Source organism: Bos grunniens, chromosome 16 (genome assembly GCF_055505025.1).
Source record: "Bos grunniens cultivar Pamir isolate PY7600 chromosome 16, Bosgru_T2T1.0, whole genome shotgun sequence".
In the NCBI taxonomy this organism is placed as follows: Eukaryota; Metazoa; Chordata; class Mammalia; order Artiodactyla; family Bovidae; genus Bos; species Bos grunniens.
In genome coordinates, this window is record NC_141180.1 from 54,984,166 (window position 1) to 55,005,502 (window position 21,337).

At 43.7% G+C, this 21,337-nt stretch overlaps 1 protein-coding gene across 4 annotated transcripts in view; it reads right to left on the minus strand.

Annotated features, from left to right (window-relative positions):
• Positions 1-21,087, minus strand: part of MIA3 (MIA SH3 domain ER export factor 3) — a 58,565-nt gene extending 37,478 nt beyond the window's left edge. For all 4 annotated transcript variants that reach the window (XM_086345235.1, XM_086345233.1, XM_086345234.1 and 1 more), the window contains exons 1-6: positions 20,946-21,087; positions 17,951-18,084; positions 14,278-14,364; positions 9,118-11,923; positions 7,582-7,743; positions 3,718-3,863 (exon numbers count right to left, since the gene is read on the minus strand). In XM_086345235.1, the coding sequence (XP_086201361.1) occupies positions 3,718-3,863; positions 7,582-7,743; positions 9,118-11,923; positions 14,278-14,364; positions 17,951-18,084; positions 20,946-21,078 (3,468 nt within the window). In that variant the 5' untranslated portion in view covers positions 21,079-21,087. The remainder of the gene's footprint in view (positions 1-3,717; positions 3,864-7,581; positions 7,744-9,117; positions 11,924-14,277; positions 14,365-17,950; positions 18,085-20,945) is intronic.
• Between the last annotated feature and the right edge of the window lie 250 nt (positions 21,088-21,337).

Sequence of the window (21,337 nt, forward strand, 5' to 3'; positions counted from 1 at the left end):
ACAGAACAGAGTCCATGGGGTCACTGAGGGTCGGACACGACTGAGCGACTTCACTTTCACTTTTCACTTTCATGAATTGGGGAAGGAAATGGCAACCCACTCCAGTGTTCTTGCCTGGAGAATCCCAGGGATGGGGGAGCCTGGTGGGCTGCCGTCTATGGGGTCGCACAGAGTCGGACATGACTGAAGTGACTTAGCAGCAGTAGCAGCAGCAGAGTCCAGAAAGAGACATATATATATATGTGGTCAACTGACCTCCACTCAAGGTGCCAATGTAATTTAAAGGGGAAAGAAATGGTATGGGAGCAAATGGATATTCATTTGGGGGGAAAAAAATAAAACATGATCTCTACCTCACAACATTCACAAAAATTTACTCAAAATGGAACAAAGTCTTAATCATGAACGGGTATAACAATAAAACTTCTAGAAGAAAATATGAAAATATTCACATCATTGGAACTATCTATGATTCCTTAGGCAGGAGACAAAAGGCACTTACCATAAAAGTGAACATTAATAAAATGGTGCTCATCAAAGTTAAAAATTTGCTCTTCAAAAGACAATGCTAAGAAACTGAAAGGCCAAGCCAGAGTTTGGAAGCAATTATTTGCAGTATGTATCTGAGAAAGGAGTTGTATCTAAATTATGTGAATATAAAGAACTCTTAGACTTTAATACTTATAAAAAAAAAACAAATACCAGTTTAAAGAAGGACAAAAGATTTAAAAAGCTATTTCACACATAAGCCCATGAAAAAGTATGGCCACATGAAAAAGGGCTCAACATCATTAAGCATCAGGAAATATAATTAAAACCTCAAAGGCATGCCCACTAGAATAGCTACACTTTAAGGCTGATAATACCAAATGTTAGGAAATATGTGACCAAAGGGAAGTTTTATAAATTGTTAGTGGAAATATAAAATGGTACAGTCACTTTGGAGAGCAGTTGAGCAGTTTCCAAGATAAAATAAACTTACCATGAGGCTGGGCTGTTTCACACCTAACTATAAATCCATTTATAACTATAATTCTACAACAGGAAAAGCTAATGCATAGTGAGAAAAAGTTTTGTCAATGGTTGCCTAGAACAGGTGGTTTGGGTAAGATACACTGAGAAGGTATGCAAAGGAACTTTTTCAAACAAAAGAAATGTTCCATATTTGGTTATGGTTGTTTTTACATAAGTGTTTATATTTGTTAAAATTCATTCCTAGAATTACATATACACTTTGTTATATGTAATTTATATCTGATTAAAAGGTTGATTTAAGACATGTATGAACCCCTTATAACTTTTGGACCTCAAGATCCTGAACTGAGTAAGAATAATTTTAAAAGGAAGGGAGGGGATTCTGAAATGTGTCCAAAAATGGGTGATATTAAGGAATTACTGTTAAGTTGAGTGATGGGCCATAATTTCATTTCACTATTTTCTCTTTACTATTACCATTTTGAAATTTTCCATGCTAAAACACTAAAGGAAAAAAAAAATTGAAGCATAACTTCAAATATTTAAATGATTACTATGTAAAAAAGGAATTAGATTCTAAGAGAAAAAAATTATATGGAGAAAAATTTGGAGTCAATATATGAATAAACTAGCCAACAAAGCAATGTGTAGTCTTATAAGACAGATGGCTCACACTAGGAATTGTTGATGCCCAGACCCCATAACTACTAGTCAGGGCTGGAGTAGAGGAAATTAGCGCAGTTTGTAAAAAGTTGAATTAGTTGCTCTCTCAGATTTCCTCTAGCCTGGAGATTCCATCAACTGCTGATCTATGCATCTGACTTCTGGTGCAGTTTTGCCAAACAAGTCAGCACCCCATTATTTCCCAGCTCTACAAATAGTTATCTGTACTACTTATCTGATACTTTACAACAGCTATTTCGTGTTTCCCATTTTTCCAATTTCCATATATACTTGATATGTCCTTTTTTAAGCCTTTCATAAATCAGAATCATGCTTTATACCTCTTTATACCTCTTAGACTCTTCTATTCCTAACATAATACTCTATACATATTGGGCCATCCAAATACTTTCTTGACGATAACCTTTCAAGTCACTGTTACTTTGTAATATGCACCCTTTTCTCTTGCCATTCATGTCTGTGTCTTCTCCCGTTATCCCTCAAGCAGAAATAATATCCTCTACCACATCTGTGTCCTCCAACCCAGGTCTACAACAGGGCTCTGTGCATACCCACCAATAAAATGAACAAAGAACTCCTCCCACATCTGGAGGCTGTTAACTTTTAGAAGTGATGATGATTCATGCTGATAACCAAATTCTAATTCTGAGATCGCCTTCATCACTGAAAATTTCCTTCAGAACTCTAACTGCACAGGGCATACACATTCACTGGGGTGGCTGCCACTACCACAAACACGGAGAAAACTGAAAAGTTTCCTCTAACTTTCCCATCCTGGCGGCCTTTCTCCTGAATTCCCTGCAGTATCCAGTATTTTTATACTGCCCTCTCTGATCATCCAAATGAGAAGCGGGCGGGGGGATGAGATCTTATAAAATGCCAGGCACTACACTATATGCTTGATATTATCGATTCATTTAATTCTTACAACTGGGGTAGGTATTATCTGCATTTTAAAGATGAAAAAACTGAGGTTCAAACTTAAGTAATCTACCCAAGTTTCTAAATGACGGACCTGGGATTTGAAACCAGATTTATCCTCACTCAAAACCCATGTGTATAACAGAACAAAAAAATAACCCCTTTTCCTTAAAAAGTCTTGAAATAACAGAACCTGGAAGATAGATATCTATTTTTGATGCAGAGTATACTTTATAGCTCCAAGGGCAACTTGGCCTCTGAATTCTGAAAGCTTGCTCATTCCCATCATTTACCAAGAATGTCCAATTCCAGAAAATACCACAAGGGGGCGATAAGCCCTAAACAGCTTAGATCACATTCAATGGATGGACGGACTAAATGATGTCTCATATGGATCAGAATTCCTTAGACAGATAAATTTGAATAAATAATTCTGCCGTAAGTGACTCTTTCTAAGAACAAATATGACTATACTTATTTCCTGCTTAAAACCTTCACAGGATCTCTAACACAACCTACCATGACATACAACCTCCTGTACCTGAGCCCATCTCCCTCCACAAGACCACGCACGCCCCTCGAACTCTATACTTGGACAATGCCAAGTAACCTTTTCTTCATGTCCCATTTCCCCAAACATACTTCTGTGTGCCTGTGCACTCAACCCATCCACCTCCCTAGCCCTATTCAACAACAAATTACACATCAAACTACACGGATCCTGCAACTCGGCTCAGAAGATGTCTCAGCTAACTTCTGACCTCCTCTGCCCGTCCTCCCACCTCAGTGAATCAATTTATTTAACATACTCTCACAGCATCAGGTAAATACGTCTCTTCTTTCCCATATCATATTGTGTTTCAAGTGAATTTCATTCTCTCCCTGTTAGACCAAAAGATCCCTGAGGGTACAAGGTGTGCAGATGCCTAGCACTGGCCGCCAACGTTATCGCCAAGTGCTGAACTGAACTAAGAACCCACCACCATCACACACCTGTGGCTTATTTCAGAGGCTGCCTTCAAAGGCGTAGGAGTAGTTTTCATAAAGACATTATAAATTCTTCATCTCATGCTTAAAATCAACTTGAAAATGGTAATAATTAACATTGTATTTGAAAAAATTACATGTCAAACTTACCGTCTTAGTTAAATGAAACACAAGTGAGTATATGAAAGCAATTGCATTTTCCAGAGGCGTGACACTTGCTGGTTCTTCAGTATTTGCTGCCAGCTGCTTTTGGGCATCATCAGCATCGACAGGAGTGCCTTGTGGTGTAATTATCCCTAAAGTTGAAGGAGAAAGCAAATATTTTATTTAAGCTTCAGAATAAGTTTTGTTTCCCTTCATTTTAAATATTTATCAAGTGCCCACTGAATATTAGTCTCTCTACCTGGATATGTGCTTCTCCTGAAGATAATTATATATTAAAAAAATGTCAGAACCCCCATGAGAGCCATCACATCCTCAAATATAAAATGAACACTATCTCCGACCTGCCAGCAATCCCTCCATCACATCCCTGGCAATGCAACTGCTGTCTGAATAATACAGGCTCACGGGGATTGAGGAACACAGAATTTTATGCTTTTCCTATAGACACACTTATCACATTTAACAAACATTTATTTAGTGCTGGTGACTTACTGTATTAGAAACTTCAGGCAAACAATGAGAAAGAGAAGAGTGTCAGTTTGCAAACTTACACCTACGCTCAGCACAGAATCTGGCACCTGGCAGGCACTGAATGCATGAATGACGGCTACAAAGGGAGGATGGCAAACACCAAGAGACGAAAGGGAACCGCTTACAGGTAGGGGCCTGGTGTAGCTCTGCGAAAGAGGTCCAATTCTACCTCTACCTGGAAGGATCTCTACATGAGGTGGAGGTAGGGAAGGAATTTCAGGAGTTTTGGGGGTCTGGGGTGTTTCTTATAAACAGCTAGGAGTCCAAGAAGTAACTAACGAGAAGGAGGATTAGTTGCCATGCAGATGTCTTCCAACCCTAAGACTCCACTGCTACTGACCTATGAATCTGACCACTGGTGAAGTTTTCCCAAGCAGGTTAGAACCTCATCTGAGATGCATGAAGGGAGATTTGGGAAGATCATCTTCTAAAGAAGGGCATGGCAACCCACTCCAGTATTCTTGCCTGGAGAATCCCAGAGACAGAGGAGCCTGGTGGGCTACAGTCCATGGGGTCGCAGAGAATCGGACACGAATGAGCAACTAATACTTTCACTTTCACGGTTCAGTCTCTAAAGGAAGCTGTGTCACTTGGTGGTGAGACTTAAAGGATGAGGCAAGACATCTGGTTTTAATTCTGCAAGCAAAATCTTGCAGAGAGTTTCTGACCAAGAAGGTATCAAGTTATTCAGTACATGACTTACTATCAACGAGGAAAACATTTTTGAGTTACAAGAGTTTAGAAGTACAGAGTATTGCATATGAACGCAATATCCTCTGGAACACAAGAGACCTCTGATATGCCATTTCTTCTCAAATTAGCTGAATTCCTCTTCCTGCTGTGACCTCTCCTATATTTTGAAGGGCTGAGGTGGTCAGGGAGGCAGCCCAGTGCCGCTGGGCCTGCGGTATCATAGCGTAAGACTCTACCTATGGTTAGAGACCACAACTTCTAAAAACACAAAACGATAATGATGTTGTATCACAATACTGGATAGACAAAATAACACAAATCGGCTGTTCTTCTGATTTATCAGTAAAGTGAGTGAGCTACACAAAAATTAGAACGCCGTTGATACTAATACTGGGGCTGCATTTTTAAAAACCTTATTTTGGGTGGGCGGGGGGAGGGAGGGGACATATATATACCTATGGCTGATTCATATTGATGTATGGCAGAAACCAACACAACAGTGTAATTATCCTCCAATTAAAAATAAATGAATTTTAAAAAATCCTTTATTTTGAAAACAACTTTCTCAATCCAAATGAAATCTGCTACTCACTGTCCCACTGGATGTTTATTGTGCTCTGTGATTAAGTAGTGATACTATTCCCAAGGTTCTGCCTCCACTGGACTGTTACCTCCTGCAAAGTTCTGCACTGTTTCCTCTAATCTTATAGTATAAGGATGCTGCTGCTGCTGCTAAGTCGAGTCAGTCGTGTCCGACTCTGTGCGACCCCATAGACGGCAGCCCACCAGGCGCCCCCGTCCCTGGGATTCTCCAGGCAAGAACACTGGAGTGGGTTGCCATTTCCTTCTCCATTGCGTGAAAGTGAAAAGTGAAAGTGAAGTCACTCAGTCTCGTCTGACTCTTGGCGACCCCATGGACTGCAGCCTACCAGGCTCCTCCATCCATGGGATTTTCCAGGCAAGAGTACTGGAGTGGCTTACCATTGCCTTCTCCAGTATAAGGATAAGGATATCTAGACGTAAATATCCCCTTCACAGATTTAAAAGAAGCTTTACCATGTCTAGGTAGCATATTAACAAAAGACCTGAGCTACAATGTACTCTATTGGGAGTGGGATGGAGGAGAGAACAGAAGGAAACAGAATTTGAGACACAGAGCTGCTGCTGCTACTAAATCACTTCAGTCGTGTCCGACTCTGTGCGACCCCATAGATGGCAGCCCACCAGGCTCCCTGTCCCTGGGATTCTCCAGGCAAGAACACTGGAGTGGGTTGCCATTTCCCTCTCCAATGCATAAAAGCGAAAAGTGAAAGTGAAGTCGCTCGGTTGTGTCCGACTCTTAGCGACCCCATGAACTGCAGCCTACCAGGCTCCTCCACCCATGGGATTTTCCAGGCAAGAGTACTGGAGGAGGGTGCCATTGCCTTCTCCGAGACACAGAGCAGTAGTTCTCAAACTTCAACTTCTAACAGGTCAGAATTCCCTGGAGGGATTGTTAAACAAGATCACTGGTCTCCACGCCCAGTTTCCCCGCTGTTGGTCTGGCTGAAAACTGCTGGTTTTAAGCATAAGACTTTTTAAGAATAGTATTTTAGATTTCCATTACTCACATAAGCTAATGCCCGCCAAGTACTGGTTGGTAGATTAGTTATAGTCTCTGACCTGTTTGCTATTACTGATCTCCATCTGTCTTGACTCCTGCTTTTCTCTGCTAGTTCTGAGAGGGTAACAGGCAGAAAGGCCAGGGGTCTCCAAACGAGGAAATAGCCTACAAGTGTCAGACATTTTTATCTCTCCTAAGGGGCAGGAGGAAACAAACTAGCGATATTTTTTCCTTCTCTATACAAATTTAAAAGGAGGTTTCTCCTAAAATACTGTGTTGCCATAATGACACCTGGTTTCCGTTGAAGTTAACTTCTCAAACCTAGAGATAACCAATGCCTTTTTCTTATGGAAATGTTTGTCTTAAGCTATGTTAATGTACTATGCATTTATCCCAAACTCTGTCTTCAAGTCGGTTCCACCTCTTGGCTCAGAACCTGCTTGACAAACCAGTATGTTATACTCAGATATTGTTCCCCTAATCTATGTAAATGAAACTATTTGTATGGTGGTCTGCTCTTCTTCAAGATTCAAGTTAATCATTTTATGGCCTAGGATAAACCATTTGGTGCCAAGATTATTCCAAAATGCATCTTATGGGTGAGGGGCCTGGTGCCATTCTAAATTTTAAGACATTCCTTTCTTTCATAAACAGACTGCTAGTGACTATATAACATCCAGCTGAAGACTAGCAGGGGTGTACTCTTCTGCCCCCTTCTGATGCCTATGTCAAAAGCTTTCTCTATGTCCTTTATACTTTAATAAAACTTTATTACACAAAAGCTCTGAGCGATCAAGCCTTGTCTCTGGCCCCGGATTGAATTCTTCTCCTCTGGGGGCCAAGAATCCCGATGTCTTTGCATGATTAAACAACAACCTTTCAGTTCCAGGATTTCTTACTTTTTAAATGCATTTATGCCTGTGTTATGGTCCCCTCCATTTCTTACTTTTATCAACAAATTTCCTAGCGGGTCTTCTCTAGGACAGGGTTCTACTTTGTAAAGAAAAATTAGCACATGTTACCTGGGTCTCCATCTTCCTCGGTTTGCGGCTTCTGGGCCACTCCTGAGGTACCCATGTCCCTGGTCACGGGTTGAGCCAAATGGCTGGGCTCTTTGGGAATCTGCATCAGAGGAACTTCCATGTGCTCCTGTGGGAAGTTCTCCTCCAGTGGTGGCTGTGTGTCTACAGGAGAGAAGAACACATTGGGCTGGCAAAGCTCAATGACAAGTCCCCCTCCAGCACGCCCCAAGCACACAACTCCGTGGCCCCCCACCCTGCCCTCCATGCGCTGGCACCCCACAGGGCAAAACTGGGCAAGGAAAGAAGAGTTTCAACTGCTTTCTCTCACATTATGGATATCTAATCTACATGATAAAATTTATGGAGAAACTCTGATCCCAAAGCATTTCATAAATATCTTTCCTGTAAGGACTTCAATAAACCTAACTTCCCTTGGCAAACCAACATATGCCCACACAGAAAAATGTGGAAAAGGGAATTCTAGTCAAGAGCAGAAATAGCAAACATCTACTCCACAAAGAAGTAACACATCTCCTCCACACAGAAGCAGGCTTGCTTCACAGAGCTGGTACAGGGAAGGGCGTGCCATGAAAAGGCAGCTCGCCGAGGTGCCTTTCAAATCTCTTCAAAGTATACCTAAGAGTCTGTATACCTCCCATCTCAGAAGCACGGGGACAGAGGAAAGAGCATGGAGCTAGGAATCAACTTTTCTAGGGTTCTGCCTCAGGGTCTGTCCAGTCGCTCTGTAAGGAATGGCTTCTATGTCAAGTGCTGTGTTAGGAGGCTCTGCATCCTGGTTCCATTCCTTGGTTGGAATGGAATCTGAATGCAAGAACTCAAGGGCTTGGTAGAATTTAATTGATCAAAGTGCCTGCCTTAACAGGGCAGGGAAGAACATGGCATCCGTTGAAGATGAAACCTGGGCAGAGGGGTGACTACACTGGAAGTCCAGTAGTTAAGACTCTGCATTTCCGCTGCAGGGGGCTTGGGTTCGATCCCTGGTCTGGGAACTAAGATCTTACACGTCGCTCAGTGCGGCCAAAAAACAAAACCAACCAACCAAACAAAAACTTTCTTAAAAAAAAAAAAAAGAATGTTAGAGGGCATGAACTCAGGCAAGGCATCGAGTTAAAAGTTAATGCCAGTCCATCCCTGGACAGACAGGAGTTATTTTATGGTGAAGAAAATGTGTTCAAAAAGTGCTTTCATGAAATTGGTAAGCTGTCACCAGGTCTACTTTGTACACCATTTTCTTGCTCGAGTCTTTTTCTTTTTATAAAGTTTCCTGCAGAGTATGCTACTGGTCTCAACTGTCTAAGTGAAAAGTGGATCAAGAAATATTTATCTATACTCCAGCCTCCAAGAGAGAAGGTGGGAAGGGCCATGTGGACATCCCTGTATTGCCCCTCACCTCTGGGCACATTGGGACCCATGGAGAGAGCTTCAAAGATCAGGCACGAGGCACTTCAGCGGCCCCCTGGCCCCCACGCCTGTTTCTCAAGCCCAACCCTACAAGGCCATAGGTGGGTACCTCACCTTCTGCTGGTCCATCCCAGCCTCCCTCTACAGGCTGTGCCGCTGCTGGGGGAGCAGTCTCCTCCACTGTGGAGTGTTTGTACCTGACGAAATAGATCAGGTCTTGAACATCATCGAGCACTGCAGCCTCCTCAAAGACGCTACTATCCTTCGTTTCCAGGTCTCTGTTTTCCGTCACGCGAGCATCAAGCATGTTCTCTGCCTCTGTCAGAATGTGTGACTCCCAAGCACGAAAGACCTTATCGAGGACTTTCTCCACGTTATAGGGCAGGCTCTCGCGCTGAGCTGACTTCAGCTTGGATGACATGTCCTGGAACATGGCTTCCAGCTTGTGGATGTCAAAGTACTTCTGGAATCGCTGCAGAGACTGCTGATCTTTAAAGAAGCTGCTGATTAGGGGCAAGTCCTCCAAATGGACACTCTCCTCAGGCTGCACAGGGGCATGTGGAGCCCAGGGGAACGGGTCATCGTCAGGGTCCTCGGAAGCAGACCCCCGGCTTCCTGGGCCCACGAATTTCTCTGCATCCTCGTCGTCCTCTTTCGAGGGTTGTACCCCAGGCTTCTCCATGAGCCCTGAGGTCTTTGGGTGGCCCTCATGGTTGTCTTCTTTAAGATAATCAGGATCTTTCTTCTGAGACGCTTCCCCTAACTCTGGAGTCTGATTTTGTTTCTTGCCAGGAAAGTCACTTCCTTCAGAGGGTCTCTGTACCTTCTGATGCACAGGAGAGCTTCCTTCTTTTTCCACCACCGGGCCACCTGCGTCCCTGCCCAGACTGTCTACCGCTTTACCCGCAGTCTCATTTTTTCTTTCATTTTCCGATACATGACTAGTTTCTTCTTTGTTTTTTTCAGTTTCTGGATCAGTATTAATGGCACCTGAAACAGGTTTTTCAGGGTTTTGCAGGTCAACATCTAACCTCTTATCCTGAATCTCAGGGCTTCTTTCTTTAGCCTGCTTTGCACTTATAGCATTTTCATCCTCCAGGAGTTCTTCAGGGCTGTAATCTTCATCTTCTGGGTTTGGTTCTTTTGGGCGGAAGCCTCGCCCTTCTATGCTATCAGTTTGGCCTGTTTTTCTTACTTCCTGCCCTTCATCTGAGGCATCCTTGGTGACCCTGGTGACCTCTTCTTCAGGGAGCTCTCTCTTTTCACTCACTTGCTTATTAACTGCGGCAGCCACACCTCCTTGTTGCCAGGAAAGATTTCTTTCCAGAACGGGCCGCTTTTTTTCCAGGTCTCCTGGCAAGCCCATGTCATCTGGAGAGGAGAACCTGGTCTGATTTTGAAGTTTAAGAAGCCGATCCTTTATAAGTTCTGCGCTCGGATGCTCCCCCGAAAGCACATGTGGTTTAGGCCCACTTATTGAACCGTCTACTTCGTCCACGCTGTCTTTGGAAGCATTAGGCTGATGATCGCCCGAGGGGGCTGCCACGCCCACAGGTTCCCGTTCAGTCTTTCCTTCCTCCCCTTGATTCCCCGCCGCTTTTGCTTGCGGGACTGAGTCACTCTTTGAGGCACCTTCCAAACTCCGCCCTGAGGGCTTTTCTTCGTGAAGCATTTCTTTGGAGATGTGAACGGCTGCTCCTTTCAGGTCATTCTCTTGGTTAGCAAAGGCTGATTTTAATGTTTCTGTACTTTTTTCAGCAGCTGGTGAAGACCTGAGGTGGCCACTCTGAGAAGAGCCCTGCACAGCCTGGTCTTCTCGCGTCTCGTCCTCTAGCCCTACCTCATGCTGCACCCAGTCCCTCCTGGGCTCCTCAACTTTCCGCCCCTTGTCTTTCATGTGAAGTCCTGCGCCCACTTCTGGGTCATCGTCACTGTCTGCTTTGGGGACTTCTACATTCACAAGGTGGTCTGCTGCCTTTTCAGGGTCAGTATGATCTTCTGGTCGTGGTTTCCCCAATCTGCTATCCATGACTAATGGGTCATCCTCTTCCTTTGAATCAGAACTCTCTAAATCTGTGTCTGTGTTTTCTTCCCCTTCCATAACATCAGAGAAGACAGTATCTTCCCGGTGTTTCGGTATCTCTTTATCACCCTTTTTGATGCCTGGGGGCTGAGTTTCCTCAACTTTATGCTCTTTGTTTGAATTCTGCTCTTTCTCTGTTGGGTGTTTCTCAATTCCAGAGTGCCCTGGACTTTTCGTATCTTCTCCATCTGTAAAGGTTAGTAACGGCAGCTCATCGAAGTCTTCTTTATTCTCCTCTTCTTCCTTTCCCACTGTGTAATACTCAGGATCCAAATCCTCAACAAAATCGTCCTCTAATGAAGTAACAAGTCTGGTTGTCTCATCATCAGATACCAGTGCATCTGCAGTTGAGCCAAACTTGGTTTTCAAGTCCAGAGTCATTTCTGTTTTCAAAAGTTTATAAGCATCGATCTTCTCCTGCTCGTGCGAGACCTGAGAACTATTGCTGGTTTTGTTGTTTTCACTGTCTGGCACTTTTAACTTATCTTGCAGCATTTCTCCAAAAGATTCAAATGAAGTTCGCTCTCCCTGAGCATGACCTGTTTGACTGTTTACCTGGGGGTGGCTCTTCTGAGCCTCAGATCTTTCCCTGAGTTCCGCAGTGTTTTCTGAGAGTACGCTTTCACTTTCCTCTGAGTTGGGTTTTCCGGGCTCAGGTTCAGCGTCACTTTCATTAGATGCTTCAGGAGGTTCTTCCACACGCTGAGCAGTTTTTTCTTTAACTTTTTCAGAATCTTCAGTGGCAGAATCGTTCAATTCCAAAAATCCTAAAAGTTCTTCGACATTATAATTATCAAAATCATCTCTTCCCCCATCAAAACAAACGAAATCTGTCTCCTGCAAGGCAAAGAAAAACATTAGCGTGTCACTAACCGAGTGTCAAAAGAACAAGTGCTTGCCCACGCTAATGACAGAGATGATTGCAAATTCATGTTTGGTCCTGGCGGGGCTTTTGTGCCAACCCTGGGGAGTCAGGAGATAGAAGGATAGACCCCATCTTTCCCTTGGCTTCGTATTTCCATGAGGAAGGGCTCCTACCTGAGTAATGTTCCTGGCTTCCCTTCATTCTCTTTTCCCTAAGGAGGAATGACTCATGTGGCTGGTGGGTTTGTCCTGCACCACCCCTGTTCTCTGCTTGGGCCTGGCTGGAGGGAACACACACCCTCTCTCTTCCATGCTGGCAGTTTTATAAGGGACAGTCCACTAGGAGAGCCCCCTAGTTGGCTAGCTCTGCCTGTGGCTGGGTAAGTCTGTCTCATTCTAGACTGCCATGTTCAAAGCCCATTAATTTCTGCACACTTGAGCTGTGTTCTCCAAAAAGTTTTATCAGTAAGAGATGGTGACATCCTGGTCTCCATCTACCTGCCTGCTGGGTTTCTCAGTTTGTTCTGAGTACAAGTAGGGAAAAGTAGGGCATCATTTATTGGTCCTCCCCACTTCCAGCATTTATACCTGATGCTCTGGGAATTTACCCCATAATAGTTGGTCCAGAAGAAACTAGAAGACCACCCAGCATCTCCCTCATCCTCCCCTCTAGGCTGTACTTTCCTGCTTACCTAGCTGGAGACAAGCAGTACCACCTTGCTGACAGGCTCTCGTTCTACAACGGATTCCTGACTTATACTTTACTTGGACTGGGAAAGTTAAATCAGCTTAAGAAGCATCTTACTGAAATACAAGTGCAGGGGAAGTAAAAATATCGAGGGACAAAGAATGGTGTCAAGGGGCTCCCACTTAACCATCACAAGTATAGCTTGAAGACAAGATTCAGTGAGGGAGACACTCTAAATCAGGGTTCTGATTAGGTGTCAAAGAGATCTGCTTTCAGACTACCCATAAACCTAATACTTTTTTTTAACCTCTGCTAGTAAACAAATTGACATAAAATGGGTCATTAAACAGAGGGAAAAGTTTAAAAACCAACAAAGATAATTTCCTTCCCCTAACTAAACTCTCAGAGTCCTTGGAGAGACCGGACAAGTGTGGCAGGAACGAATGATTCCTCTGTTCACCACGTGCCTTTCTATGCCATTTCTTCATGTTGAGAGAAGCATGGAGTGAGAGGTGCAACAAGAAGGTGGAATCCCCAACAAATGAGGTCTCTGTGACCCACGAGCTGCTGTCTAGCGTATAATTTCCCTCCCAGCAGTATCCTCATTAGGAGCAAGGACTAACAGGCAATCAGGCTGATTTCATGACCCTTGGGAAGACAAAAAGTTTCAAGAATAGCAATGGCTCTGTGACTTCATCTATTCAGCAGAGCTCAGCTGATACATGCCCCAGGCCAGCAGCCTGCACACTCTTGCAGAGACTCCGAAGAGTTGCTCAAAGATTTCTGTTTGAAGGTGGGTTTCAATTCTTATTAATTTTAAAACTCCAGAAAATAATCAGCTGGAGTAAGGATCCCAGAACACAAAATCCTTGTCATCACAAAGCTACTAAAATTAGTGCACCTGGATGAATGCTTTCCAGACTGTGCAGTCAGGACCTTGCAGATTCGAGGCTGGACCTTATGTGAAACACTCAGGTTCCCTTTTCCAGAATCTATCCCATAACTCTAATCCCTTAAATCATTAAAGAGTCCAAAAGAAAACCTTATGGCCTAACGTATAATTTAGGGTTTGATTAATTTAACCTGATTTCTATATACTCGCAATGTCTAAAGGCTATTCAATGAGTATTGAGACAACTTCTCATCTTGCTCGAAGTAAAAAAAAAAAAAAATTACTTCAGGTAATTTGAAGTAAAAAAAGGTAAAAAAAATTTTTAGTTACTTCCTGCATTTAATAACTAAATACAAAGATACTGAATTCTTCATTTTTTTCTCATATCAAGTAGCAAATAAAAATCCTGAATAAGCATACACAGCCTTGTACAAGAACACCTGCTTCAACGTAGAACTGTCAGATTCTGATACAAAGTCTGCCATAAATTCTTTTCAAACTTCTCTTTTCTTTAAAGGCAGTCTGATAAATTAAAATCTGAACCACAGATGTTAACTTGTTTTTCCTTTTTTGATCAAAACACATTCAAAATTAGTTAATTAAGTGTAACCCTAACTCCAACTCTAATTTTTTATGATTTTATGTGTTTTGATCAAAACACATTCAAAATTAGTTAATTAGGTGTAATTGGTGAATTTATAAGTCAATTTATAACTGAGAACAACAACAACAGAATCCACAACTTACATCTGTTGGAACTTGCAGCTCTTCCTGAGTATATTCATGGACTACTTGGATTAAATCCTTTGGAAAATATCCAAAAGTATGCCCAACCTACATTAAAAAACAGCAGAAGAAATGAGTATCAGTCAAAATTCTGTATAAGAAACATAAACGAGAGACCTCTCAGTAGTGAGAGGAAACATACAGAGAGGCAGATATAACCACAAGAGATAGATAGTTGCTGTTATGATTACAGAGATTATTATTCCAAAATAAATTAATACAGAATGTTGTAAGGACAACTTTTCTAAAACCACTGAAATTTTATTTCAATATTCAGCTTAATTCTAAACACGGGGCACATACAGTGAGATTTCTAAAATAGCTAGAAGATCTGTACAAGAGAAAGTTAGTGTATATTATGCAACTAAAACTATGTAAATAAAAGTTGATTAGAAACAATTCCAAATACCCTCTAACAAGAATTTATCTGCACATTTCACAGCATCACTCATAAACCAGGTCTTAGACGTATTAATAAGTAAAAAAAAAATACGTTTCTGAAATGCATGACCAGTACAACAAAAGGCAAATATTGACTGATACCATGGACTGCACTAGCTTTTTCCAAACTAGATTTTCAAGTTTTGTGGGAGAAAATAAAATTCATACTAATCTACACAGCAAGCTTAGTTTCATGCAAGTAAAGACAGAAGATAATCCCATTTATCTATAGCATGAACAGCTTTCCCAACAAAAATACTGGAATGCGTTGCCCCTTCCTTCTCCAGGGGATCTTCCCAACCCAGGGATTGAACCACCTGGGTCTCTTGCATTGCAGGTGGTCTCTTGACTGAGCCACCAAGGAGACCTAAAAGGTATTATTATCAATATATTGTGTGTCCTCTTGAGAAACACATACTGTCTTTTACTAACTGTAGTCTGAAAGGGAGTAGCAGATCTCTTCCCAATCAATAGAGGAGGAGACTGACATGCAGATCAAATGCACAGAAAGGGAAAAAAAAAAAAAAGAGGGTATCTTATCACTAACTCCTAAAATACCCACATTATGAGAGCTTTTGTTATATCTGGCAACTCTGTGAAAGCCAGTTTTACTAGAACACTGCCTTGAAGATTAGATAAGACAGTGCAATTTTAAATTGCTACACTGGCAGTTAAAGTATAAAATTCTAAAAAAACAAAAGAAAAAAAAAAGCTGCAGAATGAAAACTAAAAAATAGAAACAAGAACGATCTTGAAAGTTCAGGAGACAGAGTTTTTAATCATGAAATGAGAGGGGAGGCTGAGGGAAAATACACTTTTTCCCTTCTCAGGAAAAGTTTATTAAGAGAATCTAGAAAAGGCAAAGAAATCAGAGCTATGTGGAGAAAGGAAATACATTTATCTTGGTGTGATCTTTGTCAACTGAGACCACAAGTTGTAAAAAAAACTCCATATATTTTTACATCGAGTAGGTCCTGTTTCTTAGGATCTGACAAAAAGACGCAGAATCATAGGTCCTCATGATTGAAGGTAACTTTTATATCTAATCTTGCTTCTATATCTCATCTCTGTTGATTTGATTTGGGAAAAGAATATTGTTTCAAGAGAACAAGTACATTAGCTACACTTGGGACAAATGGAAACAAGCGCTGCTCCCTGAAAGGAGATATTCACAAGGAAAATGGGTAAGACACATGCCCCGTTACAGAGTTTCTGACTTTACTAGAGCTAAGACAGTACACATTAACTGCGATACAAGGCAGTAAAAGGAATGCCACACGAGTCGTGCAAACAAAGCGCCGCCTGAACGGCGGCTGTCTATTAGACAGCAAAGATCCCTTCTGGCTGAGAGCTGAGGGCAGGGTTTCCCTGCAAAGGCAGGGTCAGAGTCAGGAACCAGAAAGACTGGCAGGCTCTCTAGAGGTGAAAAGTCAAGTTCACTTACCCAAATGCTCCAACTTCACCACTTTATCAAAAACGGTATGGACTTGAAAAAAAAAGTTCCAAGAGTAAAGACTATCAAGAAATCTCATACAATAGACTTGAAAGGAACAAAACAGATTGTCTTCTGAATATGGTGATTCAATTGGTGTGTGTGTGTTTGTTAGTCGCTCAGTTGTGTACGACTCTTTGTGACTCTATGGATTATAGCCCGCCAGGCTCCTCTGTCCATGGAATTCTCCAGGCAAGAACACTGGAGTGGGTAGCCATCGCCTTCTCCAGGGGATTTTCCCGACTCAGGCATCAAACCCAGGTCTCCTGCACTGCAGGCAGATTCTTCAGCATCTGAGCCATTCAACTGGGATTCTGCCTCAATAGAAAGGTTGTACCTGACCAGTTGGTCTTACTGGAGGAATCTGGACCACCAGCAAAATAAATCTGTTTTTCCCAATAGGGGATTCTTAAGCTTTCTTTTCTGTTGTTTGATTTACAGAGAGTGAAAATGTTCACCTTTGGGACTGAGTGTTATCTCTAAGTTTGGACAATCCTTAGGGTATTCAGGACTCTTACTACTTTCAATAAATAATCAGGCAACACATCACATAGAAAGGAAAGGACAATAGCTCATAAGCCTCCCAATCAGGTCACTTCTAGTGAATCACCTCATTAAAAACATCAAAGCGTGACAAGTCATTGATTTCCATGTCCACCATCCCTGCACCCACAGAGCTGGCTGGGAATAGACCTGCTGGGAAGAACTCGTGGGAGCAAGTGTCCAAAGAGCAGGAAAAGGATGCCCCAGCAGTTGCAAGCAAAACAAGCAAACAAACAGGAAAGCACACAGCAAAAATCACATTTTGCTTTTTTAACAGAAACAGCACACATGATTAGGTATGTTAACAGTTTAGAAAAAAATTTCTTTTAAAAAATCAACTCTTAACAGGAATGCCTGAAACACTATCTTGCCCATATTTTACAGGATTAAGTCTAAGGCTTAGGAATCCTTCCTTTTTGAAACAATGAAGTTAAGAAGTTTCAAAGTGAAGTGAAGTTTCAGGTTTCACTATTGGTAACTACCAGTTTGTTTTCTGCATCTGTGAGACTGCTTCTGTTTTGTTATATTCATTTGTCTTACTCTTTAGCTTCCACTTATAAGTGGAAGTATTTGTACGTACAGTATTTGTAACATACAGTATTTGTCTTTGCCGTAATTCACTAACACGACACCCTCCAATCCACCCATGTTGCAAACAGCAAGACTGCAGTCTTTTAATGAATGAACAATACTCTATTGCGACTCAACGGACATGAGTTTGAGTAAACTCCAGGAGTTGGCGATGGACAGGGAGGCCTGGAGAGCTGCAATCCATGGGGTTGCAAGAGTCAGACACGACTGAGAGACTGAACCTAACTGAAATGAACTGAATGCTCTACTGTGTGTATGTATGTATATATATATATATATATATACATACACACACACCACGTCCTTATTTGCTACATGTGGAGCACTCGTGGCTTGTAAGGCCTGACTCTGAGGAGCAGCACCTGGAAGCAGTTCACTTCTGTTGGAGACCCCCTTCTGTGCCAGGCCTGATGCCAGCAGGGGACATAGAACGAGCCCCTTTTTCCACAGTCAAGCAGAGGGGACAAGTTAACTCCATCAAGACCCCAAGAAACTGTAGCTACTTAAATCTACAGTGCTTAAACAAGTCAATAAAAAGGCAGAAAATTATGTCAAATTTTTACTTACACTTCCAGCCCAAACTTCAGGTGATCCCCCTGCCAGTTTATAGTAGACATATACAGTGTCTCCTTTTTTAAAATTCACAAAACGACAATCCGGGCCTGTAAAATCTTCTAGAGCCTCACCCCGGTACATTAGCACTGTATAGAAAGAGCGGGGAGGGAAAAAGCGGGTATCAGGATTCAACTTTCAAATACTGATTTATCAGGAAACATAACAATCCACTGTAAACAACAATCAAGCTTCTCCAGTACTCTCTGAAACCAATCAGCCTCAGCTCATATGCTCAGAGCATCTATAGAGCTGTATCGTTATAAATCAGGACATCCCCTTGCAAGTAGCCAGGAGAGAGGTAAACTTGCCTTGTTTTTCCTATGGATAATGCAAACAAAAAGCAATGTGTCCACTGCCACACATGGCTGGTCTCAAGTGCAACTCTTGGTTCCCTCTCTAACCATCCAGCTTTCAGTCTTTGGTGTTTCATAATTATAAAAAGCTTCATTTTGCAGTTGGGTAAATTCAAGCACAGATGCGACTAGTGTAAGCATGACTACATGCAGTGGTAATAGGTAACTGGGGAGAGCACCCAAGAACCCCCAAGAGGTCAATTAACTTGAACTAACCACTCAAACGCCCTCTTCAAGTGGTTATAACTGCTACTGTGCAACAGGAAACACCTTCCACTTCACTTGCAGTCAAGTTGCTCTGTCAGTATCTGGATAAATTAATGGGAAAGGCTATCATACCCAATTATGGATCCAATCACATAAGATAATATCTTCTGAAAGCATATAATGCTGAATATATCCAACATTAAGGAGGTTTATTTATTTCTAAAAACAAAATCAAAAGTGGGCAAACAGGTTTTGTTTCTATAAGCAAAATCGTATGTGGCAGGGACAAGCAAAACCATGAGAACTGTCCAGTAGTTACCTTCAGTCTTAACATGCAGGACTTAAACGATATTCGATCTAGAAATTGATAGAAGCAGTATTTTTCTTTTTGTTGGCCAAATATACAGCTTCTCGTCAAATGAAATAACAAATGCAATTAAATAGCAGAGAAAGGAAAGGATGAAACGGAAATAACACTTGTTCTAAAAACCAACTGGCAATAAGTACCTTAAGATGTATCTTTACATACATATTTGAGGGACAAACACAGATTTAAAGGGGGTTATCTGGATTTTGAAGCTGATTATTTTAATACATGTCAGCATTCTAATTCAGATATAATTAGGTGAGAGGCAAAGTTGAAGGTGATGGACAGTTCTTAAATTGATAGACTGGAGATCCTATCAGAATTGGAAATATGAAGATCACTGCAGAGGTATAATAATAAATGAGATGACAACATAATGCACTCCGTGGGGCAGCTACCTGAAAAGCACACAAGGACAGCTAACATGGACACATCTTACTAAACAAACACTTTACGCAATACAACAGGGGACCCAGACCCTGCTCTAGCTGCTGGCTATCACCTTTGGCTACACTCGTTGGACACACGCCATTTCTCCAGTTATGTGACACCCATGGGCCCTTCTAACACCATGTCTCCATACTGAGGAAGCATTAGGGATGTTATAATTTTCCAGATGACTGGTTTTGAGGTACCCAGGCAGGATAGTGTTTGAAAGCAAAGCAGAGCCAACACTGGCCATAACCAACACTGCTTGCTAATAACCTGGACTTACTCTGAGAAAACTGCAGGAAAAATTGATGGAAGTTGCTCCACTTTTGTAGCGTTTATTTACATCAGTCTTAGGGTTACCTCTAGGAATGGCTTAAACAAATCCAAGACAGCCTCCTTTCTTTCCACTAATGATGTGGCAGTGCTACGGTTCTTCCGATTGTGAAATCTGTTTTTGAATAACACTGATTTCAATCTAAATAGCTAAACTGTAGGCTTTGGCCTCAGAAGGAATGTTTTTCTATATGCACTGATTACAACACATGAACAACCTTGTGTGAAATGGTTGTCAGTAAGTTACAAGGTTATTTGAGACCACAACGATGATAGCGGCCCAAGGCAAAAGCACAGGAGGAGAGCCCAACAATGTAACTGATCAAGGCTCAAGCTGGCTGGATTTATAAAACCCCTGGGGTACTTACTATTTTCACTTTAACACTCTTCATCTGAGTCTGGGGATCTCTGCCCTTCTCACTACCCCCAGCCCACCCCGAATTCGCGGTTAGGGAACAATTTCGCTTCCTGCGCATTGGAGACGACTGATACCAGGTGGCCGATGCAGAGTCTCGGCCTCTTTCGAGAGACAGATTTTGGCCTTCCCGATGCCCTCCCTGCCGGGCTATTTGCGGGAGCCTTCCAAGCACAGAAATGATAGGATTGAGGCAGAGCCGGGGAGGAGACCTTGGAACACACCGCACGCCTGGACTCCGGGCTCATTCCAAACCTCAACTCCAATCCCTGTTGAAAAGGCGGTCCGAGCCCGGAATCTGACTTAAGCAGAGGGGCGAAGGGGCTGCGCCAGGGAGGATTTTCCGAGCCCTAGCAACCTGCAGCATGGAAGACGCCCACCGAGTCCCGGCGCATCCGCCCCCGGACTGCACCCAGCGAGGACCCGGCGACGGGGGCAGGAAAGCGCTCGCAGGCAGCGTGCGGAGCCCGGGGCGCGCGGCGCGCAACCCCATCTCCCCTCGGAGCCGGGGCGTGCCGGGGGAGGGGACATTGCGAGCTGCCCCCGGGGAAACCGGGGGGCCACCTCCGAACCCCCCACACCATCCCCCGCCTCCGTCCGCGAAGGAAAAATGAAAAGCTGGCAACAAGTGGGAGGCAGAGACCCCCACCGCCCAGGCCGGTTGGCCGGGCGCCCGGAAAGCCGGAGGGGACAGACGCAGGGACCCGGAGGTCGCCCTCCCCCACCACCCGGCGCTCCGCCCTACCGGCCTGCGCCCCCCGGGTCGGCTTGCGGGGCGGCCGAGCTCCCGCTCCCGCCCCGGCGATGCCCCGGCGCCGCCGCCGCCCTCCCGGCACTCACTGCTGCATTCTTCGTCCGCGCAGAGTTTGAGCTGCGAGAAGCGCCGGCCGGGGTCCTGCTCCGGCTGGCCGGGCACGCGCCAAGGCGGCCCGAGCAGGAGCAGCCAGAAGAGCAGCCCCTGCGCCGCAGCCATGTTGTGGTCACCTCGCGGAGCCGGTGACGCGGAGGACGCGGCCGGGCGGGCGCCGGCGGGCGGGGCGCGGGGCGCGGGGCGGGGCGGGGCGCGCGGGCGGGGGACGCGCGGCAGCGGGAGGGGCGGCGCCCGCCGGCCTGTGAGTCCGCTGCCGACACGTCAGCGCGGCCTCCGGGAGGGGACCGCGGGGGTCCCGGAGGAGGAGAAGGACGCGCGCTCCCACCTCCTTGCCGAGGCCTCTTCGTCGGGTGTCTGCCTT